Here is a 25663-nt window from a genome sequence, read left to right as displayed (position 1 = left end):
TGGTGCAGAAAAATTATGATCAATACCATTTTCGGTGCAGAAATTTTTAAAATCATGATTTTCAAATTCAATTCCATGGTCGCTTCTAATCTTGATAGTTTTCAATCCATATTCATTTGAAATCTTTTTATACAGTTTAGTGAAAGCTGAAAATGCTTCACTTTTGTGTGCCAAGAAGAAAACCCATGTATACCTAGAAAAATCATCCACAATAACAAAACCATAATGCTTTCCACCTAGGCTTGCAGTTCTTGTTGGTCCAAATAAGTCCATATGCAGAAGCTCTAAGGATCTATTTATGGAGACAACATTTTTATATTTGAAAGAGGCTCTGGTCTGTTTTCCTAGTTGGCATACAGAGCAGATTTTATCTTTTTCAAATGACAATTTAGGCAAGTCGAAAACAAGTTCTTTTCGGATAAGTTTTGAAATTAAGTCTATGCTTGTATGAGCTAACTTTCGATGCCATAACCAGCTAGCTTCACTGTTTTTGGTTTTCATTGCTACCAAACAGTCCATGTTTTTCATGAGTATTTGATCTATATCAATCAAATACACATTTCCATGTCTATGTCCAGTAAATATTATACCACTGTTATTAGTACTAGAAACTAAGCACATTGATAATTCAAAAATCACAACATATCCTTTATCACAGAATTAACTAATGCTTAATAAATTATGTTTGAATCCATCTACTAATAAAATATTTTCAATAAATGTAGTTGGAGTAATCTGAATGTTACCAATACTAATGATTTTGCCTTTTCCATTATCACCAAAGGTAACCATTCCTCCATTTTTCTTTTTGAGGGACATGAATTGGGATTCATCCCCTGTCATGTGTCTAGAGCACCCACTATCCAAGTACCATTTTCTGTTTGATGCTTGGGATGCTAGACACACCTGCAAAACAGAAAATCAATTCTTTATCTTTGGTACCCAAACTTTCTTGGGTCATTGAATGTTAGCAATGATGGTTCCCTTCGGAACCTATATCTTTTTAATTGAAACATTGTTCATAAGATTCCGACTTATAGGATTGTAAGTGGCATATCTGTTTCAGTTTGTCTAATTTGAATGGTACAGATTTCGGTTTAACATAAGTGGGTTTCACAAAAATGTTTTTCAATTATTTCTGTTTCTTCCAAGGATTATATTCTAAACCAGCTTTATCATAAACAACTTTCTGACTTTCTAGAATTAAATTTAATTTCTCAGAACTTAGGGTGAATTTATCAACTATAGGTTTCAGTTTTTCAACTTCATTAGCTAACTTCTGATTTTCTTCATGCAGTTTCTTCTTGTTATCTAGAAGCAGAGTATTTTCTTTTTCTAATGATTGGTTCTTAATCTTCAGTTCCTTGTTCTTTAAGTTAAGCTTTTTATATTCAATCATAAGCTTAGAAAAAGCATCTTGAAGCTCATCGAAAGTGAAATCATATTCAGTATTCAGATATACCTCATTTTCATGTCCCATTAGACACAGATTTGCAGCTTCTAGTTGCTATTCTTCTTCTCCAGAGCTGGATTCATCACTGTCACTCCAAGTAGCCATCATAGCTTTCTTCCTTAACCTCTTCGGAGCCTTTTTCAATAGAGGATAGTCTGTTCTGAAGTGTCCAGGCTTTTTGCACTCATAACAAACATATGGTTTCTTATTTTCTTTGGTTTGCTCCTCCTTGATTACAGGCCTTCTCTTGAAGTTTTCTTTATTTCTTCTAAAGAATTTTTTGAACCTTCTTATAATCAGGGCCATTTCCTCACTGTTATCAGATTCAGAATCCTCGCTTTCATCTTCATGTAGAGTGGATTTAAGAGCAATGGTTCTGCGCTTTTTGGGTTCATCCTCCTCAAGATTTTGTTTCATTGAGAGCTCATGAGTCATTAAGGAATCCAACAGTTCTTCCAGTGGGAGAGTTGAGATCTTTGGCTTCTTGAATGGCAGTGACCTTTGCTTCCCATGCTTTAGGAAGAGACCTAAGAATTTTCCGAACAAGATAACTGTTAGAATATGATCTGCCAAAGCTTTTCAGGCCGTTTATAATATCAGTGAACCTAGTAAACATTTCAGTTATAGATTCACTATTTTCCATTCTAAATAATTCATACTTATGCACTAGCATACTGATTTTAGATTCTTTGACCTGGTTAGTGCCTTCATGTGTAACTTCCAGCCTATCCCAGATTTCTTTAGCAGTTATGCAAACAGATATACGAGTAAACTCATTTGCATCTAAAGAATAGTAAAGAACATTCATGGCTTTTGCATTCAGCTAAGCCATTCTTTTATCATGGTCATCCCATTCAATCTCATGTTTGAATAAGGTGATGCCATCAACAATTTTAGTTGGTGTGTGAGGTCCATTAACAATAATAGTCCATAAATCATAGTCAAGTGCTTGAATAAAAGTTCTCATACGAGCTTTCCAATAAGTGAAATTTGTGCCATTGAAAAGACATGGTCTGTTGGTAGATTACCCTTTGGCAACAGAGGATCTCATAGTGGCTGCCATGACCTTTAACTCTTGATTGTTAGATCAAAAAGTTTTTTGTGAGTACCAGGCTCTGACACCACTTGTTGCCCAGAGGTGCAGCCCAAGAGGGGGGGTGAATTGGGTCTCTTTAAAAATAACTAAAGTTAAAACGTATGGAGAGTATGAGTTACTGTTATCTTATAGTTTCAGCAGCGGAAATAAGATTGCACAAATTCGACAGTGAATAAAGTTAGTAAAGCAGTCAGGAATATGCAGAGGAAAAGAAGAGAAGAACCACAATCACAAACACCAAGGTTTGCAGTGGTTCGGTGCACTTCCAGCACCTACGTTCACTTCTCAAGCCTAGCTTGAGATTTCACTATAACCCAGCAGATTACAGCCTGATTGTTTTCCGAGCTCACAATCAAAACCCAGTTGGTTTTCCTAGGCAACCAACCGAAAACCTTTTGTTTTCCGGGATCACAAACAACCTAGTTGGTTTTCAGACAAACCAACCAAAAATTTTACACCGTTTGTTTTTTCGGGCTCACAAACAATCCAGTTGGTTTTCAGATAAACCAATCAGAAATTTTTTCATTGCTGAATATTCCCAATTCAGCAACTTCCAATCGAGGCTTGGAAGAGCCTTTACAAGTTTAAAATCAATGAAACTGTTACAGTAGCAATTAATCCAACTAAAAAAATGCTGTAATTAGAAAACTTAAAGCTTCAGAGCATATAAAGAATAAATCAATGAAAGTAAAAGCTGAAACCAATGAAGAAGTTGGCTGTGGAAGGATGTTCCAATGTCCGAACAGCAGCTCTTCACGATGCAGTGAGAAACTTCGACTGATCTCCTCACAAGAGAAAGTTTCAGATTACAATGCTGGTGAGGATGATGAACTGTTAAGCCTTTTCTTCTCTTTTTCTCAGTGGAAACCTTTTGTTTTCAATAGAATCTTTTCCCTTTCCTTGTTGTTTCCATTCTGAGGTTCCCTCGTATTTATAGACAAATGCTTCGGCGGGATTTGAATTCCTTTCTTCCCGTTCCGATGAGAATCTTTTTCTGTTATAGAAGACAAAAGTCGTTCACAGCTTTCCGTTGTGGTTCCAGCAGTACAAGGGTCGACTCATGTATCTTAGGGGTTGACTCATGTTCATTCTGGATCGGCACTTCAAAATGTCGAGAAGGCTTATGCTGTGGTATTTGCAAAGGGTCGACTCTTTATCCTTAAGGGTCGGCTCATCTTCATCAGGAGTCGCCTCTTTAAACACAAGGGTCGGCTCACGCTTTGGTTTTTCGGCCGGCGCTGAGACTGAGCAGGGGTCGACTCTTCAAACTCAAGGGTCGACTCTTCAATTTCGGGGGTCGACTCTTCAAGCTTCTCTCAGGCGGTAAGAACTTTCTGTTTACTTTAAATTACACAAGGGTCGACTCATGTTTTGCAGGGGTCGACTCATTGACTGTGTTCCTTGAATAAAACTTATCAGAATCAACTTAAACTTATCCTTTTTGCTTAGGAGTTGACTTAAGCCTTTCAAACAGGAAACTTTAGACTTCATCTCTGATCTCCATGGACTAGATTAAGATCATTTCCTTTTAGAACATGTCCAATGAGATATTTGCGAAGAACTTAAGATTTTGCAGTGCTTCAATTCTTCTGATTTTTCTTGACTTATAAAACTTCACAATTAAGCCAATGTCATTAGTATACAACATCATCTTAAGTATTTTGTAATCATCAAAATTCAACCTTTAGGTTTGACAAGAGTATTCGTCATGGATGATTTGAGAGTCGGCTTTCACTCTCTAAACACTTTTGCTAATAAAAATGAGATCATAGCAATGTAGAAAGAGCTCGTCAAGCTAATTTTGTTTGACTGCTTTGCCACCCTTCAAATGTTCTCAACAGTAGTATTTACTATATCATACGAAATAAAAAAAAGTGAAGACTTCTTAAAGGCAGAGATTTATAGCGGGATAGAAGAAAGAAAAGTGGCGGAAATTATCCGCTCATTTCAAATCTATCATATCAGACTCTTCAGCTATGATGAGGACTTGCCCAGTGGTACCATGAATAGTCCTTTCGAAGAATTTAATTTTAAAAAATATAGTATTTCCTCATATATAGAAGTCTATTACAAAGCAAAAGAGTTTCAGCACCAAAGATGTTGGTCAGATGGAAGAATCTGAATGACTACTGAACCACCAATAAACATCCAAGCTGAAGGAAGCTTATGGAAACCCTTGCTGAATATCATCAACTCTCTAGAAAATATTCAATACAAGCTACTGTTCCAAGAAAGTATAAAGGGCACCATGATGATCTAGTTTGGTCGTCGTCATGTATAAAGGCTAAATGCAGAACTTTGCCATGATGAAAACAGATGAGATAAACAAATAGTTGGCTTAGGGGGAATTGACAATGTGATGTTAAACATCAGGGATAAAAGGATGAGTCAATGGTATAGTTAATTTTACAATTAGAATGTACAGGGCTTTTCTGGTTCTATGATTAAATCATGAATAGATTTTTCCCTGTTGCTGATCTGAATGTATTTTCCACATTCATATGGAGAGATTTTATCATGCTTGTTGAGTTGAAACTGGAACCTAATATGGGAACCTCATCCTAATTTGTTTACATTTTTTATAACTGCTGTAGCATTGGAATTGCAAACTTTTATGTTTTACATGGTTGGCTTTGATGCACTCCCAAACTATCTTGACATTTTGCTTCTTCAAAGGTGTTTTGTCAGATTAGATCCTGGGTCAGTCTACTAGTCCCAAAAGTTGAGCAATAAACTAGTTTTATTGATATTCTTTGCACATTGCTATTCATGTCAAGAATTTCTGCTAATTTACCCTTTATGCAACTTACTAATCTGGGATAGTAGAACGTTAGCCTCTTCCCATCATTAAGCGTTATATGCCTATTCACTAAATTTCATGTGGTTTTGCATACTCTTCACGGTTAGAATGTTCTGTATAATTTGTCTTTAGTTTGATTGTTATATTTTGATCCAACTATTCTTTCATTACTTGTTCAGATTGCATTGGCTCAGCATTTAATGCAAAGGGGGCAATGCAGTGCCCAAATTGTCGGAAAGTTGAGAAAGGTCGATGGCTTTATGCAAATGGACACCGCTCTTCTGCTGATTTTGATATTGATGGCTGGGTTACTGAAGACATCTATGATCTTGGCTATTCTGAGCTGGTAAACATGGCTTATAAAAAAGAACTCTCTTTTTTCTTTGAATCTAGAAAATAATTTTTTTCCTTTAATTTTTTTGTGCAAAAGATGTTGGTCCATTGCCATAAACTTGCATTGAAGAGTTTGGTTTTTATGATAGACCTTGTATTCAGGAATATCTCTGCAGTTCATATAGTCATGCTTGACACTTCAGGCACCATATTATAATTTAAGAAGTCTTTGATGAAGTGGATTTGCATATATGCACTTTTTATAAATCTCATACATTAATGTTTTTGGAGGAGGCAAAACTGGCATCAATTCTTTCTGATTTTTCTGGTCATTCTTTTTAGGTGAAACCTTACTTTATGGTAGTCCTTTCTAACTCTTTGTTTCTCAAGAGGTAACAAAACCAATGCTGCCACATAAAATGGTAGTTGATTATCATGTGGGATGTACAGAGATTTTTTTCCCTTCTCTTGTGTGGCTTAGGTCAAATTTTTTTCATTTTTATTATATGTCTGACATAAATTAATGAACTTTAATATTTTCCCATTGCATACGTCTAAAATCAAATAATTAATATACTTCTATATATATCCCTCTCCCGAAAAAAATAGGTAACATAATACTATTTGTATATTTGCATATACCACCTGGTACCGCCTATAAGATGGGCTTGATATATTTCAAGAGCTTCTCAAGAACTTTAAATCCATCAGCTTTTTAATTCTCTAGTGATATCAATCAGTCAAGTGGCCTTCTTTATAATAAGTCAAGGGGTTATTATCTTATTGCATGTGATTGTTAATCAATAATCTGGATTACTTAATGAGATTATATGTCATCAATTTCTATATGTGTGATTGGGTTTTACATCCCACTTATGGCACACCAACCCCAAAAGTAGTTAGTCTTCCTATTTTATATTATTCTATAGTATTCATTTACTGCTGAGAAATTTTTAGTTGGGTTTTCTATCAAATGATTCAACTAGAGATCCATCATATGTCATCTATCAGCATGGAGTCGATCTTCCATCATTTACTTGGTATTGTGAATTGATGATTCAAGGTATCAAATGACTAGAATTAGATTAAGAACTCCATAAATTGCATGTTGGACAATTCGGTGGTAAAGATAAATGCTGCAGAAGAATTAACAATCTGAGTTTGATTATCGTCTTCTAGATCCTCTAATTTAAATTGTAGCTATGGACCTAAACTGTGACATATTTCTTTGCCATCTATTGTGTAGTGGCAAAATTATTCATCTACCCTCAAAGGATATGTTGCTTGAAGCAAGGTACAAAGCAATGGTACTGAGCCCCATACCGATGCCACCTTGTCACTATATAGGTACACCCACTATGGAGACCGGTTCGGCAGTTGGTATGCCCCCCATACTATGTACCAGTACTGAATCGGCATGGCACGACGGCATACTATGGCTTGAAGTCCATTTGGTTGCGATACTGTCAACAAATTCTACTTGCAATTCCTTGTGACCATGTTTTCTAAGTGCATACCTATGATCAAGTAACTTGGCGAGAATACCATTTATTGATGATATGATCATAATCAAGGTTCAACTGATGCTGCTGATAGGATTGGTGGTCATGGTCAACTATTATCAAGTAACATGGCTAGAATACCATTTATTGACGATATGGTCATAATCAAGGTTCAACCGATGCTGCTGATGGGATTGGTGGTCATCGTCAACATGACTCTTGTCGAGCTGTGTTGAAACAAAAAAAAGGACTTACGAACTGAAAACATCCTTCTAATTAAAAAAATGATTTAATTGTGTGATGCTGATAGGGTGCTATTGCTAGTGTTGGCACTTTAAAACCATGGTTGGAATTACTCATCAAAGAGAATGGAGGCACATAGCACTAGATTTTTTTGGTTTTTTTTTCCTTGTTGGATATGCTAGAGATAGAGAATGCCCAAGTACAAGAAAATAAATAGGCTTCAGGATTTGGAGGTTGGCCTCCAAGCTTTTACTCCATATATATATATATATATATATATATATATATATATATATATATATATGTGCGCGTGCGCATGTAATAGCATGTTAAGATAAAAGATAGTTAAAAGATATGAATACTGATTGTTGTGTCAATCTTTCTTGGTTGAGAACATGGAACCTCTTGTTGATAGCTCAGCTTTGATTCCATCTTGTACAACTTGGAAACTCGTGCATGCAAGGCAGGCTGAACTAGTACTGGGATCCGTACAAGTCAGCTACTGGTATGGTACGGTATTGAGAGAGTGGATTCAGTTGGTTTCATCGTTCATGCTGCGAACCTGAACCTGATAGCTATCACTTACTGGTCAATACAGTACTGACACTTGATATGGTTAGGCATGTTGGTTCTGAACCATGTACACAATTTTTTATTTTTTACTTTTTCATTTTTTTATGTTTAATGATTTTTTATGAAGTTTTTGAGTGATTTGAACAACAATTTGATGTTTTTTGCGGTGTTTTGATATTCTTTAATTTGGTGTTTCTTTTCTTCATGCTTGTTGTTTATAAAATGACTATAATTTTAATGCTAAATGCAATTAAAGTACGTAGATCATTATATTTATAAAGAAAATCAATAAAATACAGAATATAAAGTCAATTTAAATATATACCAACATCTAAAATCTCATGGAGTGGTAATGTCTCTTGTAGATATCAGGATCATCTTCGTAATAAACTTCTGATTTTATGAAGGGTGAATTAGGCTTCTCAAAAACTTAAATATAATGCAGCACAATAAAAATTTGATAGATAAATATTAATTTCAGCAACTAACGAATAAGTATGCAAAAAATCAATGCAAACAAATCAAGTGACAAAAACACAATTTTATAGTGGTTCGGTGTCAATTCTGCACCTACGTCCACTTCCTAAGACACCCTTCTTGAAAATTTTCACTATAATTTTTTCAGGATTACAGTCCGATTGTTTTACCCGAGTTTATAATCAACCCAGTTGATTTTCACAGGTAACCAACCAAAACCAACACCGAGCCTATCCTCAGGCTCAGCATAATTCAATTTATGGTTTGGATGGATCTTTCGTCAAGTTTCAATCCTTGAAACTTGCCACAACAGTGTATAGAAAGTAATGTGTAAACACAATAAAGTACAACTTTTGAATAATAAATACAAAGTAATAAATTGAGCTTGACTCAGTTGGTTGGCTTTGATTAATCTTAAGTGCACTTCACCAACTCTCAGTTGAAGAGAATATAATCTTTCAACTCTTAATAAATGTTCTTGAGTATTTTTCTCTTTGAAGCTCTCTTCTTTTTGTTTTTTTCTTTCGTTCTCTTGTTTTTGTTGATTTCTTTTTGCACTTCTTGTTCTCTCTTTATTTTTTTTGGTGTTTCCATACATTTATACCATTTGAAAGTGGTTGGAACACTCTTCTAGCTAATAGATAGGTTGAAAGAGCTACTGTAAGATAAAAACAATCATTCTGATTTACAGAAAAACTAGTCGTTGCTGTTGTTAGGCGCAAATGGGTCGACTCATCATCTCTAGGAATCGACTCGTGATCTTTAGGGGTCGACTCAAACTTGCTGTTATTTTTTCTGTGCTCTATCTTTCTTCTGCAATCACGTGGAGTCGGCTCGTTCAGTTCGGGGGTTGACTCGTCTGGTAATGGGTTGACTCGATATTTTGAAGCGTTGACTCTTCAACGGACGGAGTTTTACTGCTTTCTATGTTTCCACTGTGGTCGTTCAAGGGTCGACTCGCTTGTTTTTAGGGGTTGATTTTTGTTTGACTAGAGTTGGCTCGTGTTTGTCATAGGTCAACTCGCCAATTGGATAAAATTTTGAACTCTATCTTTTCTCTATGGCCAGTCGGGGTCGACTTGCTTGTTTTTAGGATTGGCTCGTGTTAGATTGGAATTGGCTCGTGTTTTTTATGCGTCAGCTTGCCAATATGAAAAATTTTGCAGCTTTGTATTTTTTGAGACTGTTCTGGGGTTGACTCGTGATCTGCTGGAGTCGACTTGTGATAGTGTATAAGTCAATGATAGTGTGCCAGGGTCGACTTATTGCAAATTGAGAGTTGACTCTTGAGATAGCTCAGAACGAAATTTTCTGTGTTTGCATGTGAGCTTCCAAGGATTGCTTCATGGATAGCTTGAGTCATCAGAGAACCCAACAATTTTTCTAGGAGAAGGGCGTTGAGGTCTTTCACTTCTTGAATAGTTGACTTTGGCCTTCTAAGCTCTTGATAGTGATTTGAAAATCTTTCTTACTAAATCACTGTTAGTATAAGATTTTTCAAAGCTTTTAATACTGTTAATGATATTAGTAAAGCGAGTAAGCATTTTAGTGATTGACTCACTGGAATCCATTTTAAATAGTTTGTATTTATGTACAAGCATATTAATTTTGGATTTTTTGACTTGGTCAATGCCTTTATGAGTTACTTCCTGCCTATCCCAAATCTCTTTAGCAGAATAACAAGTTGATATGTGATTAAACTCATTAGTATTTAGTGAGCAATAATGAACATTATGGCCTTAGCATTCAGCCGTGCCATCTTTTTATCAAATTCATTCCATTCTTCTTCGGCTTTGGGAAGAGACACACCATCAATAATTTTTGTGAGTGTGTGAGGACCATTAACTATGGCATTCCACATGTCATAGTCTAGTGCTTGAACAAAGATGCGCATGCATGCTTTCTAATAGGTATAGTTTGTGCCATTAAAAAGTGGAGGTCTATTTGTGTCCCTCGACATGAGATTCCAGTTGGGATTGTCATATATCTGTGACTCTTTGACGGTTAGGTCAATGAGAGGACCAGTCTCTGATACCAGTTGTTGCCTAGCTATGCTGCCCAAGAGGGGGAGAATTGGGCTTCTTGAAAACTTAAATTTAATGCAGTAGAATAAAATATAGGTGAATAGTTATTTCAGCAATTAACAAATAAGTGAATATGCAGAAAATCAATGCAGACAAATCAAGCAACACAAACATACAAAATTTATAGTGCTTTGGTGCCAATCTTGCACCTACATCCACTTTTCAAGACACCCTTCTTGAAAAATTTCGCTATCATCTTTTTAGGATTAGAGTCCTATTGTTTTACACAGGCTCATAATCAACCCAATTGATTTTCACAAGTAATCACCCAAAACCAACACCAAGCCTATCCTCAGGCTCAACATAATCCAATTCACAGTTTGGATAGACCTTTTCTTAAGTTTCGGTTCCGAAAATTTGTCACAATAGAGTATAAAAAGTAATGTGTCAAACACAATAAAGTACAACTCCTGAATAATAAATACAAAGTGATAAATGGAGCTTGACTCGGTTGGCTTTGATTGATCTTGAATGCACTTCACCAACCCTCAATTGAAGAGGATATGATCTTTTAACTCTCAGTAAATGCTCGTGAGTATTTTTCTCTTTAAAGCTCTTCTTTTTGTTCTTTTTTTTGGTCTTATTTTTGTTGATTTCTTTTTTCACTTCTCGTTCTCTCTTTGTTTCTCTTAGTGTTCCTATGCATTTATACCATTTAAAAGTGGTTGGAACACTCTCCTAGCTGTTAGACAGGTTGAAAGAGTTGTTGTGATATGAAAACAACCATTCTGATTTATGGAAAAACTAGCAATTGCTATTGTTAGACGCAGAGGGGTCGACTCGATATTTTCATTGGTCGACTCATGGCCTCCAGGAGTCGACTCGTGATCGTTAGGGATTAACTCGAATTTGCTGTTATTTTTGCTGCGCTCTTTCTTCTGTGGTCATTGTGTAGTCGGCTCTCTCAGTTCCGGGGTCGGCTGATCTGGTGACAAGGGTCGACTTAATGTTTTCAGGGGTCGACTTTTTAATGGACTAAGTTTAACTACTTTTTGTCTTTCTACCATGGCCGTTCAAGGGTCGACTCGCTTGTTTCTGGGGTTGACTCTTGTTTGACTAGAGTCGGCTTTATTTCTCATTGGTCGACTTGCCAATGTGAAAATTTTCAGCTCACTGTCTTTTCTTTATGGCCACTTAGGGGTCGACTTGCTTGTTTCTAGAATCAACTCGTGTTAGATTAGAGTCGGCTCATGTTCTTCATGGGTCAACTTGCTAATATAATGAATTCCATAGCTTTCTGTCTGTCTTTTGAGACTATTCTAAGGTCGACTTGCGATCTACTGGACTCGACTTGTGAAAGCATATCAGGCAGTGACAATATGTCAGGGTCGACTCATTACAAACTAAGGGTCGACTCTTGAGATAGCGAGATTTCAAGGATTGCTTGAAGGCCTTTTAAGAGTTGTAAATCTTGGTATAGAGCTTCAGATAAATCATCTTCATTAGAGAGATACTGAAGGCTTTCTTCTTGGCTTTCTGAAATCAATTAAGCATACTTAAGGTAATAGATTAGCGATCCTTTTACTCAATTATTTTGCATCATCGAAATCAACCCTTTAGGGTCAACAACATTCATACCCAAACTTGAATAAAATGGTACAAAATTTTCATGGAGAATGGCATTCATACCCCTAAGCATAATTTTGATTTTGTAGTATTTTTTGAATTTTATTTTAATTTTTAATTTTTAAATCTGAATTTTTTTAATTTAAAAATTATAGATTGAATGAAAATCTAAGATCTTGGTGCCATCGTGTAGATTTTTCCTAAATTTACAACATATCATGAAATAAGACTAAAATATGAAAATTTAACATGACCTTACCCTATTTTTTCAATTTACGGCGAATTTTTGGCCTCAAAATTAAAAAAAAGTTACAGAAATAAAGAGTGGAGAGTGCTATTATCTAATTTCAGCAAAATTCAGGTTGAAATCCATGAAAACAACAAGATTAGGCCAATTTTTAGTTTTTTAATATAAAAAGGGTTTGGAAGGCATTGAGAGCTCACGAGAAGGGGGGCGGGGGTGCTCTCAGCACCCCCAATTATTAGACTTACATGAAGGGGGGGGGGGGGGGGGGGGGCGTATGCATGCCTGAATCGATGCAAACCATCTGATTGGCATCGGTACCGTATGGAACCGCCTGGTTTGGTGTGGTTCGGGTCATTTCTAGGCCAAGGAGGGGAACCATCCCAGTTCTCATCTAGCATGGTATAGTACGAACCGAATTGCCCAATTTGGGATGGTTCAGCTAACCTTGCGTGTATGCGGACATGATAATAGTTTAGGATAAAAGATATTTTAAAAAATACATACTTATCTTTGTTAGTGTTAATATTTCTTTGTTGAGAACTTGGAACCTCTTGTTTTGATAGCTTCAACTCTAATTCCATCATGTAAACTTGGAAACTTGTGTGCATGCTTGTGTGAGGCCGTGCACATGGGCATGTGTGCTTTTGTGCGTGTATGTCTAATAACATTATTTAGATAAAAGATATTTAAACAAAACACTAAGACATCTTGTTGTGTTAATCTTTCTTAGTTGAGAATGTGGGACCTCTTGTTTTGATAGCTTCAACTCCATCTTGTACCACTTCAAAACTCAATGACTTCTATGAATTCGAGTTCCCTGCTTTGTGGAATAATTTGCATTGTGAATCTTTAATTGATGCTAAACAAGAATCTAATAAAAACATGGTACATGCTTTGATAGGAATTGATTTATGACAAAAGAGCTGCACATATGAAAAGGGAACCCCTCCCTCCCCCCACCCCTACGCCCCCCAGATTGGGAAAGGGCATCTAGGATTTCTAGTGATGCTTCTATTATACCTTTGCTAATGAATATCAACAAGATTAGTTGATAAGAGGGAAGAAATGACAGTTTTCTAATCTAGAAAAGAGTAAGAGGTTGACTAACATATGTTTCCCCTAGAGAAGTTAAGTCGCATACAAGTAAGAAAGAAAGGAGTGAAGAAGGAAAAGAGCACCAGAAGGGGATGAAGATAGAAGAGCAAACATAAGAAAAAAAAAGGGATAGACTTCATAACGATTTGTTTGGAATCAAGTTGCACAACCTCGGAGCTTCATGGATTGCTATATATAGAGGCACTTGAATCACTCAAAGTCACGGGCTGAAGTACATTCTGACTATCCCAGTTTGTGGTTTTTCTATACCTTAAAATAAGACACCAAAAGATTCTGGAGTTTTACTTATTCGAAAACAATTCTTGACGTATCAAAACTTAAACTCTATAGATATAGTAATGATCCCATTTTTGTTTAAACATTTTGACAAGAAAATGATAGATAATCTGTGATTTTTTGCGCACACCACTTATTATCAAGCTCAATATTTACTGATGTCTGATCAAGAAGTTATGCTGCTAATCACCAATGTTCCTTTGGTCGCAACTGACACCATATCAACAAATTTTCTCTTATCATTTAAAATCTGATGGCAACTTCAACAAGTTGAACATGTAAGGTATGTCTAATCATGTATGAGAGATGCTCAGTATCAACCTTCTGGTCTTATTTAAGACATGGAAAGAGTCTAGACGAGGGCCTAAGGTAATTTGATATAGAGAACTGCATCTGCCACAACTTATAGCCATAGTGCTGAAAAGAAATGTGATTTTCTTCGGCAATTTTGTGAAAAAAATTGCGTGAGAACGAAGAACCTACACCATGACCTTTATTAATGTTGAAAAGTATTATGATGAAAACCAAGTTAGCATACTTAAATGGAGTCGAGTAAGAAAAGCATATCGAATGGGTGTATTAGTCTAATAATAATGATATGTATGTAGATATCACTTGTGATAAGACTAGGGATATTTATGGCAAATTGATGTTCATGAGGAATTAGATTTCATGCTAGTCTAATAATCATGATGTGTATGTAGATATTGCTTGCGATGAGACTGGGGATATTGATGGCAAATTGATATTCATGAGGAATTAGATTTCATATGGTGCATATATTTGTGGATAAATTGTTGCTGAATGATGAGATTGGAGAAAGTTAAATAGGTCTTACTAAAGAGGGTTTGAGATATTAAACAGTTCTAGGAAAAAAATGGATTCATGGAGTGGCAATTTAGCAAGATTGCACAAGGAGATATTGTTGTAAGTAGAACTAACAGGATCTATCTTTCTTTATCAAGATGCTTACATAAATTGGCTTTCCCATTTGTAGGTCGAGTTCCATTTAATATAGAGGTTGATATAGATACAAAGTAAAGAAGAAATTAGTGTTTAATTGTAAAGGACGAAAAACAGACTTGAGAACCTGCTATTATCACGTTCTGTGTCTCACTAGATCGCATTTCTCTGCATTGCATCATATTGGTGTAGCTAAATCAGAAAATGCAACTATAAAATCATTTTGAACTCATAGATTTTCTTTTAAATATGGTACTGGATGTAAGTATAAGTTTATTGTAACATATAATTCCAATCATCATGACATGTCTCAGGGATGTGGGTGTAAATTGGCAGTTGTAGCCTTGGGTCATAATCTGCCTTCGCTGGAACTAGAGCTAGATGTATCAGGCTTGACCTGAATGCATGCTAAGAGGAACAGAGGAAAACAAACGGGGAGGGCCGGGGTTGGGGGTTGGCGATTTTGAAAAACCGTGGTGTGAGGCAACACATAGACCTTAAGACAGAAGGCATATAAGTTTCATAAGTTTTCCTTCATATTAACAGATATATGAGAAAGAAAAGATTTAAGATATGAGTTTCCTCCTACTGACTAAATTTGCATAGGAAAAGTTTCACTTGTGAAAAGTATATCGAAATGTAATGAATTTTATGTTATCCTCGGCACTATTTTTGTGTAAACCTTAAAGTGCATGGAGAATTTCTTGGCAGACACAAGTTTGGCCTTGTGATCCACACATAATGTCATGCAAAAGTGAATTAGGTTGCCCCTCGTATTGTATTGAAAACCTACTGTACATATGGCTCTTACTAGGGCATCCTATAAAGTGCAAGGTGTTGCCAAACATGAGCCTCTTCTTGCAATATCTATGCCCCACCTCATATTGTAAGAACCATGAGTTTATATCGCTTGTACCCTGAGCCTTTAGGCATTTTTGGAAAGTGAAACCTTGAGGTGTAAGACAAGATCCACCTAAAATAAGGACTTCTTTTTTTCAAAGGACAAGAACTAGTTCGAGTCACCATTTCAGGAAGAGGTGATTGATGAGATTCAAGTTTTAACCTTCTCTTGCTGTGAGGAGAGAGCGAGGTGTGACAATTCTTGTTACTTTAAGTGATTAAGTGGTTATGGGTTGAAATAAGGAAGTTGCATAGAGATTTGGTTACCTTATAAAGTAATTCAAAGGCTCAAATTTGATTCTTTTTGTTATAACCAACCCTAAGATGAATTCCTCCCTTGAGCCTGGTTATCTAGGCTGAAATCTGAATCTCAAGCCTGCAACCAGAATACAAGCCTGCAATTATGCGGACAACCATTAGGAAAATCATGTTGGATAAACCTGTTGACACCCTTATGTGCAATCAGTTTTTAGTTATGTGGTTTTAGCACTGACTTGCTCATCAAAGATGAAATTAGAAATATTATCTTCCATTTTTTTGCACTTTTAGGCTTTACATAACATTAACATCAATGTAAATATTTTTTTGCAGCCGTTTGGATTTCAGTGGTGTCCTTTCCGTGGGTTTACGCAACTTGCATCATTATTCGAGTAAGCTTGTTTCTCAACTGCAATTGCATCTTCTTTGTTCTTTTATCTTCCTTTTTAATTACTTTTGGGCCAAATAGCTTATTTTGCATTGAGCTATTTAGACTTGTGTTTGATATTTGTGTCATGCATTGTACATTATCTATTACTGCAATTTGCTTTGTTAGTTGCCATATTTGCACTGATTTGTGTACGCTGAGAAACTTATTGGTGATAGCTTGAATGTTTGTGAGCATATGGCCTTGAGTTTATGTCGTATAACAGTATCGAAAGTTTCTTGATATGCAGGAATGCTGATTTAGAATATTTTGATTTTGTACGTACTTAAAATTGATTCTTTCATTTGTGTTGCTCACCTTTATGCTTTGATGCGCACATGGCTTTTCAATCTTCTCTACTTGTTTAGTATGTTAATTTGTGCTACTTGTTGGTTATTTCATCTTCTTATGGATATGCTAGGTATTTGCCAAGACTTTGCACGGTCATATTCTCATTGTGCTTTTATCATTTAATTTTTGTATTAATGACTGTGTTTTACATGGCTATATCTCACATATATAGGTCTCAGTTTTTCCATTTTAACAAGGATCATGCTCCCATAAGTTATATTCAGTTCTATAGAGGTATCTAGGTTTTGTTTCAACTCTAATCATGAGGCTCATCGTTGACCTTTGCCCCCTCAAAATTAGCTGTCTCAACTTTTGTATCCTTATGGATGAAAACAAATGTTTTCCTAGGATGGTCAGAATCCTATGATTGTCTGCTTTCAGTTTTGCCCTTGTTCCTACCTAGTTTCTACTAGAGGCTGTTTTTCACTTTAGGTCCTTAATTGGTAATTGTTTAGTACATCCACCAATTAAACATGGAAAACACAAGTTGTTTTTGTTTCTCCTTAGGTGTTATCTTGAAGTTAGCGGTCGAAGCTATCTCCCTTTGCATGGTGAATTTAGGACTCCAAACATGTCCTACAAGTATGTTGGTTACCAGGTTTTTCCTTCTCTACTCATTCCAACCATCCATTATTGAATATATTGCCTTTTCTAGGGTTAAAACTGGATTGGATACGGATCGGATACCAGTACATGCATATCCATATTTGTTTTATTTGAAAAATATAGATACAGAAATGGATATTAGTCAAATAAAAAATTCTTATTCGTATTTATTTTATACAGATATGGATACAAATTGGATACCGGAAATATGGATATAAATACGGATATAAGTTGAATAATTAAACTTTATGACCATAGAATCAAAGATATTACTAAGTGGATGTTAAATCAATTTAATAGCATGTTAATATGGTTATATATTTCTCTTAAAAGTTCATGAGTGCTATATAAAATTAAATATGGTTACAAATAAAATCGGATATTCGGATACGGATCGGGTCTATCCATATTCATTTTCTTTGATGGATATAGATACGGATACAAATATTAGTTGGATGCTCAAATTTCTATCCATATTCGGAAAGATTTGGATATGAAAACAGATCCGGATAGATATAATCTGGTCCACTTTCACCCTTAGCCTTAATTTTTCTTTTTTCTGGAGCTGAGTAATATTTTCTTGATAATTATCTTTCCTCTTAAACTAAGTTTTTTTGCCTTCTCTTTCTCCTCCTGTTGATCCTCTCCTTATGCCCCTATTTCATACTTTTCTGCTCTTCCAGCGCCTTCTATTGCACATTTATACCAACCAGTATGGTGGTCATATGTTCAAAGATGTTCGATCAAATAGGTCCAGAAGCTGTCATTAGTTTCATTGTAGTGATCTTTCCTCTCTGATTTCCCATTCTCACCTTGGTATCTTCTCTATGTCATCATTTTTTAGTTTTAAAAGCTTATCATTCTTTCCTTTTTTTCATTCTAGCTAATTCTTCCAACTTCAATATTTTCCTGCAACCATCCACTTTCAGCAGGTACCACCAGTGTATTATTATAAGAAATTTGTTTTGCTCCTGTATTTGCCTTTCAGCTTTAGACTTCAGCAAATCAGATGATTGATGCAAGTATTTTAAGCTAAAAGGAAGAGCCTTCTTGCATTTCTTAATGATCCAAACAAGCATGCTTTAGAGGATCAAAGGTCATCACATGACAGGAAGCGGACAACAAAAATATTTATGTATGTGTTGATAATGTTAAAATATGTTATACGAACCCTTTCCGTATTTTTTTAAATGAGGCATCATGGACTTTGTTATATGCAAATGATCTAGTGTTGGTTGATGATTTTTAAACAAGTGGATGTTAAATTATAAAGAAAGTTTTAAGGATATGCGTTTAAACGATTTAGAGTTCTATTGCTAAATCACATATCATTTCATCTAAGGTTCGTCGTTTCGGTACTGGACCCTATATCGGTGCCACACTAGAATAGTGTCAGTACGGTATGCTACGGAATTTTTTTGGCGTACCGAGTGTCGGTATGCCACCCATATCTGGTATTGGTACCGAACTGATACGGTACGGTATGCTCTATACCATATTGCCTGGTTCGGGCTGATACGACGTACCATGATTTCATCCATCATCGTTACTTTGTGTGTTATCTCCTTGAAGTACATAGGAATTGAATATCAAACATTAAGAGATTAATTGCCATTTCACTCGTTTTCGCTATTTTCTCGGGCACTGATACACTCCCCACATCTCCTGTGCTACATTACCTTTATTAATAGATACTCTACGTATGATTTACTTTGAGTTAAAAGGTAGCACTAGTGTAAGTAATTCCACATACAATTACTATTATTCTCTTAGGTTTAGGATTTTTTCCAAGATATTGCTACTATGATGGAAGAAAAGGCATAGTAATTCAAATTATAAGGTTTAAAGGAATAATATGTTGGGGAATTAGATTTTGAGTCACATTATGAAGCTATTAAGTAACTAAGAAACGGTTTAGAAATTTAATCAATATTTTTAAAAGCAATCCATCCTCATGCGAAGAGGTTGAACCATTGAAGCAATTATTTTACTTACATGGCTGATGCAAAAATTTGAAATGAAAAGGAAGTTTAGGAATAGAGTGATCCCCACAAAGCTTATCATGAGGCATTAAGGGTTATTATATGGTCTGTGAAGTGGAAGATACCAGTACAGAATTAGTGAGGATATTCTATGAGGGGCCCCTTGGTTTATCTTATAGGCAAATTGGTTAGTCAAGATTAAAAGGTTGAATTTTACACTGAAGATCAGAAAGTTATAAATATATGGTTTCACTATTTGCCAGGATAAATGAAGGGCATGGAATGCTACATTAGGCCATGGAATAAACTCATTAAATGAGGAATGAGATATTGACAGTCATTTTTGGTAATGTGGTTCCATTGGCAAGACTTCCTCCAATTGAAGATGTGGTTTGTTACAGTGAAGATGTGCTTTTGGAGGGAGATGGATAATGTGTATCAAAGGGTGTCCTACTACTGGTGGGTCTAGGGAGGGTTAGAAGTTCGCAGCTTTCTTCCCATGTGTAGAGAGGCTATTTCTGTATTTCGAACCTGAGACACCTTGATTAGAATGAATTGTCCAGGCCATAATGTGTATGTAAGATTCATTTTACCTAGAGAATAATGTTGGGCATGGGTACGTATGGGCCTGGACCTTCGTCTTAATCAATAAGCTTTTCCCCATCTATACAGAGTCATAAAGATGCAGGTCCAACTTGATGAATCAAGAATGGTGTATGAACAGTGATTAAATAACAAAAATGAAATCAATGGTATGCGGTAAAAGGACGGTTAAGAGCCTGAAACAAGTAAACTATGTGGCACTTAGAGTGAGGTCCTACAACTTGAAATGTATTCGAAAAGTTCACCATAAGTCAATTATGGCTAGTGAAGTTGTTCTTAGATAAATGTTGGAGGTTTAGAAATCATGCATGATAGAGCACAGAACTTGATAAAGGTAGTAAAATGACAGTTAATGATACTTTCATTCTGAAGAAATCTGCATTTACAAGAATAACAAAAATAGAGCCATTAAGGGAATTTGAATCCATGTGATAAGGCTGGTTTTTAATGATTGACCAATATATTTTGATCAATATGCTGGGTTTATCCCATGATTTTAAGTATTGAATATATCCTTGTCAACGTTCTTAGCTTTTGGCCTGCCCGTATAACATTAGTAAAATGAGCAAAAAAGAACGATGGAGGGAAGGTTATTGATGAAGGTGTAATTGGTGTTCGCTTTGAGTTTGAAATATCCCTCTCATTTTTAGGTCTTCATTTTCTACTTTTAAACCAATTAAGTCAAATTTATGAAGCTATTATAGCCACAAACACCAATTCTATATTCATAGGAAAAATGTAAAGAATGATTGCAGTTTAAGTGGTGGTTCTCTTGATTTTCCCATTGAGTAAAGAAGATTTTACTTTACCCAATGGTCCTTTATACTATTAAGTTGGACATGATGATTATGTCTGAAGAATTCAACTCCAAATTGGTACAAGCCCATGGGTTGGATCATGCATCAAATTCTGTGATGTCAATGCATCATGAGGTTGCCGTAGGATTCTTCTAGCTTGGAGCTTATTCAGAAGTTTTATGCCTAGGAATTTCTCCAACTTAAACTACCATTTCTTATATTGCATATTGCTTTCCAGATTAGTATTTGAGAATGTAAAGATGCTTGCTAAAATTTTTGTACATGGCCTATATATCTTGATTCTTGATGCTAGCGAAATTGACTTCAGAGTTATTCTGCCTGCAGGGAAGGAGAACCCCAGCCAAGCTCTTGTAAGCACTTTGCCTATCTCAGAGCAATAATTCTCTTTTTAGAAGATCTTATAACAATTAAGTAATGTTATCTTTATATTGATTTTTCTTGCTCTTTGCATCATCAAAGATCATGAGTTAATGGGCAACTCAGCATATGGAGACCATTCAAGTGCTTCAAGTAGTTCTCATGCGTGCCCATACTTGGCCATGCATGGGTTTCCTCATGCTACACATGCTGCACCTTCAAATTCTTCTGACTCTCTTCCGGACAATGGTCCATTTCATCGACATCCAACTAGCTTGGGAGGACAATCATCGGCTGATATGATCAACTCCCACAGTTTTCCTGCAACTGAGCCACAAAACCACAACTGGCAGCAACAGCATTCCTTTTCATTTCCTTTGCCTGGAAATGGCGATCAGTCTGCATCTCAGTTTGGTTTGAGGTTATCTAGAAATGATACCGGCAGCCAGCAGAGATTAGGATCATTTGTGCATCCCCACCCTCTTATGCATGGGTAAATATTATATCTTTTTGCTATAATGTTTACATGTTTTCCTCTGTCTCTAGTGGACCTATATTATTGGCTTGACATCAGATACTACTCTCTTAACTATTGCAGGTCTGTTGCACGCAGTGGAAACAATTTAGTCACATCACTAGGACCACCAGTTATAGGGGAGGTTAGGGGTCATAGTCGGGGTCTTGGCAGTCACATCTATCTTCAGTCTGTATCTTCTTCGTCGCTGCAAACCTCTCCCTTTGCTCCGATCAGGAGAATGAGGCCAAGGGGTTTAACTCTAATTTCTTCAGTCGCATCCTCTTCCTCAGCTGAAATTGGCGGTTTCTATGGCTTCTCTGTATCTGGATCTATAAGCAGGAATCATCAAGAAGGTGAGAACATCGGCAGACCTATCGACCGGTTTTATGGATGGGGTAGAGAGGGTTTCTCGCCGCTACCCTGGATCCCAGTTGAGGGTGAATCCCAGTGGTGGAGTCCTTTTAATCCTAATCAGAATCCTCAGCCAGGAAGCTTCGCTCAGAGAGCAGCTGCTTCTGAAAGGGTCCCACAGAGCCATCCTGAGAATGGGTATCAGCACATGCCCCCTCCTCGAATGCCACCATACATCTGAGGAGTGCTGCTGCTTAAGATGCTTAAAGATTGAACTTTGTTTTTTCGTTTTGTATATCACCCATGTCGCATAAAACTTCCTGTTTTGGACGAGGGAACTGTGGATGTGGCAGTTCTGTATGGGATTTGAAATTGTGGACGGTGGTGCTACTAGGATGTTTCCTATGGTTTTATCTTTAGTAGCCCTGACTCTGGCGGTGGGCTGTGCTTTTTCTGTTTAGTCTGCTCTTGAACATTATATATAAAAGCGGAAATAGAGATGGAAACTAGGGCATAGGTGTTGTTTCTATGTTATTTATATGAACCTGCTCTTATTTCCCGATTCCGCCATCGAACTGCAATAATGCATCAACAATGTACGAGGAGAGAACTCCTTCCATGTGGTTTATAGAAATATGCTACAACCATGAATAAAACTGATATTTTGTTCTTTGATGTTACAGGCTTCATTTTGGAGAGCCAACTGATGAGCGCATCTGATAGGTATGTCTTACTCTATATCCTCTTGCAATTATAAAACACTGGAGTCCTAGCACGTGCCAAGCGAAACCTATCGACTCAAGTACTCGAGAGTGTGTGAGAGAGTGAGTGCTGTCCTGAGAGGATGGAAGTTGAACAGAGTCCGGTAGGTGGTGCGGCGTCGTTGCTGGTGGTTGAAATTTTGAAAATGAACAGCCGTTCTTGAAGAACAAGATTGATTTCACTGCAGAGGGTGGCCTGTGCACAGGTGTTGACGGAGAAGGAATTATCAATCAGCAATCAATTGAGAAGGAACCATCTCATGGTGGGGAAGAAGGTAATGTCCCACACCATTCATGGGTGTCGGTGATAAGAGAAACAAGGAATGTTTCTACGTTAACTAAGGTCACAGTCGCAGAAATTAATAATTTGAGAGCTCACTTCGAAAAAGTTGTCAAATTTTCAAGTAATGAAGTGAAAGTAGCCCAAGTGGAATGGCTGCTTGCTGTTATCTGAAAAACTGTGGGGAAGAGACTCGGCCTTGACTTCCTAGTTAACTCGTTGAAGGCCTCGACTTGGTCTTGGCTTTCTTGTCAACTCATTTTGAGGCCTTTGCTATTGGCGCAGAACCCTTCGCATTCCATTTTCAGACTGAGGAGAACATGCATAAGGCCTTTGTTAGAACCATGGAAACCTAAGTTTCGTGCGGCAGAAAAACCAAAGATGGATGAATTACTAGCGTAGTTTCCGAAATAAGTGAAGATCCTGGAGGTAGCATCAGTGGCTGGAAAACCTCTTTGGCTACATGACTGGACAGAGAGATGAGGTTGAGGAGCTTTGTTCTGAGTTTGTATTTCGGTTGATCTTAAGGAGCCGTGGCAAGGTGAAGGGGAAGATCTATCTTGGCAACCATTCACCTATGAAGAAATTCCTGTTTATCTATGGTCGAGTTGGACATGGGGCCATGGAGTGTTCATTTGAGAAAATGGTAGGCAAAATTGCATCTATTTAGAAGGGTAGCACTTATTCAAATGGGGGAAAGATAGAAGACGCTTCCCAGGAACCTGACGTTTGGCCTAAGTTTAGCTACTTCTGGGACGAGGAGAGGCCTAAGGCAGTTATATCTCTGGCGGAATTTAGGCCGAAGCTTTTGAAGGGCCAAAAGCCCTCCAAAAGCACTTTTGGATTGTTTTAGCTTTCCCAGAAAGCTAAAAATAGCTTTTTGGAGAAGTTTCATTTTGAAGCTTTTCAAAAAAACTATTTTGAAGCTTTTCAAAAAAGCTATTTTGAGCTTTATCGGAAAGCTATTTTTTTATCAAAATATCCATAATAAATATAACAATTACATACTTTGTTCCTTTATAAACCTAAAAATTTGTTGGAGTCCTAATAAAGAACCCTAGCTGTGGATCTGACTCTCTTCCGTGCAAGAAAAGATATTCTTATTTTCTATTATTGTATTATATTATAAATATAATATTATATTACATTATATCATAATACATTAATATGTTATGTTAAATAATATTATGTTATATTATGAAAAATTAATGTATTCTAATAATTATAATATTTTGTACCTTTATTATTGTATTATAATATAAATATAATAGTATATGACATTATATCATAATACATTGATATCTTATGTTAAATAATTTAATATTATATTAAATTATTATGTTATCGCTTACAATGTTATATTACTATATTATAATAATATTATATTACATTACAGTAATATTATACTATATCATATATTTATATATTAATATATGTATATTTTATTATGCTCTGTTGTATAATACTATGTAATATCATTTATAGTAATTTTGTCATATAAAAAGACTTTCTCAGCTTAGAAATATAGTTACTAAACAACAAACAACTTTTTATAAAATCTCTACTTCATAAAGCTCTACTTCCAAAAATTTCGCTGCCAACAACTTCCCCAAACAGGGCTTTAATCTTCATTGCTCTAGCGCACAGTCCATTCAAAAGAGACGTTGCCCAGCCTGTTCACATTCTAGCTCAGGTGGATCAAGCCCAGAATCAAAATTTTGGGCTGGGTTGCATCACCAACCATAGCGGGTACACTGGCACCTCTTCATCACCAACCATGTATGCTACATCTATGTGCCCGGGGCAGCCTTAGATGATATTGGCTAGAGTCTGCCATGTCAACTATTTTTCGCATAGATTGTTCAACCTATTGAATATCTATATATTGACCATTGGTAAGTTGGAGTAATTAATCTATGATATTTTCTGTTTAAGGACCTATAAGCAGATCTTTCTATGAAGAGGTCAACAAATAGACAGTAGAAATTTATAGAATAGAATCTATACTTGACTGCTAAAGTCATTCAGCCATAAGGGCGTTACATTGTTTGTGGCTGAAAATAAATCCTTTTAACTTGGCCTAGTTTCAAAAAATAAAAAAGAAAGAAAGGGAGGTTGCCACTCCTCTTGCATTTGTTTGGCTATCTTCTCAAACTCATCCACCTTGGAAAGAAGTTAGGGAGCTTGGAAGTGCAGTCGCTTAGCCAAGCATGTGCTTCATCCAAGCATGTTCAACTTGACTTGCATCCAAAGCCTGTAACTCATCACGGGCATCAGTCAATTGAGCATCTAGGGAAGCGATCAAGTGCTCCTTTGATCGTGTCTTGTCATGAAGTGCATCATAAGCATTTATGATGGGCTTCAGTTCCTCTTCAAGGACAGCCACTTCGGATTCAAACTACTCCTTCGGAGAGGTCACCTCCTTAATCTTCTTTGTCAACAAAACTAGCATATAGCTCCCTATGTTTCCTAAGGCTCTAGCCCCCAAATACATTTATTATAGTAAGTTCCAAGGTAAGCGTCCAAATGCATTGAGGCCCCAATGCATTTAAGGGCCTCAAATGCTACGTATCTTTATATGCATTTATGTTGGGACGTATCTCTTACTTAAAGAAATTTATTATCTCTTTCCTTAATTATACATTAAGGCCCCCAAATGCATTTATATTAGAGCCTTTGAGTTCGTCTTAGGCCCCCAAATGCATTGAGCCACTCCTACCAGC

The 25663-nt window shown here is 36.3% G+C and overlaps 1 protein-coding gene across 4 annotated transcripts in view; it reads left to right on the top strand.

The window, feature by feature from the left end:
* LOC103715364 (E3 ubiquitin-protein ligase IPI1-like) overlaps positions 1-22437 on the top strand; it is a 36483-nt gene extending 14046 nt beyond the window's left edge. For 2 of the 4 annotated variants that reach the window (XM_008802964.5, XM_088706769.1), the window contains exons 2-6: positions 5529-5695; positions 16221-16279; positions 20999-21024; positions 21134-21524; positions 21630-22437. In XM_008802964.5, the coding sequence (XP_008801186.1) occupies positions 5529-5695; positions 16221-16279; positions 20999-21024; positions 21134-21524; positions 21630-22140 (1154 nt within the window). In that variant the 3' untranslated portion in view covers positions 22141-22437. Of the gene's footprint in view, positions 1-5528; positions 5696-16220; positions 16280-20998; positions 21025-21133; positions 21525-21605 lie in introns of all 4 variants that reach the window. The other 2 variants (XM_017844769.4, XM_088706767.1) reach the window with 2 other exon arrangements.
* The last annotated feature ends 3226 nt before the right edge of the window (positions 22438-25663 follow it).

Source organism: Phoenix dactylifera, chromosome 11 (assembly GCF_051530095.1).
Source record: "Phoenix dactylifera cultivar Ajwa chromosome 11, Ajwa_hap1_PhDact_Kaust_v1.1, whole genome shotgun sequence".
NCBI lineage: Eukaryota > Viridiplantae > Streptophyta > Magnoliopsida > Arecales > Arecaceae > Phoenix > Phoenix dactylifera.
This window is presented reverse-complemented; position numbering and strand designations above follow the sequence as displayed.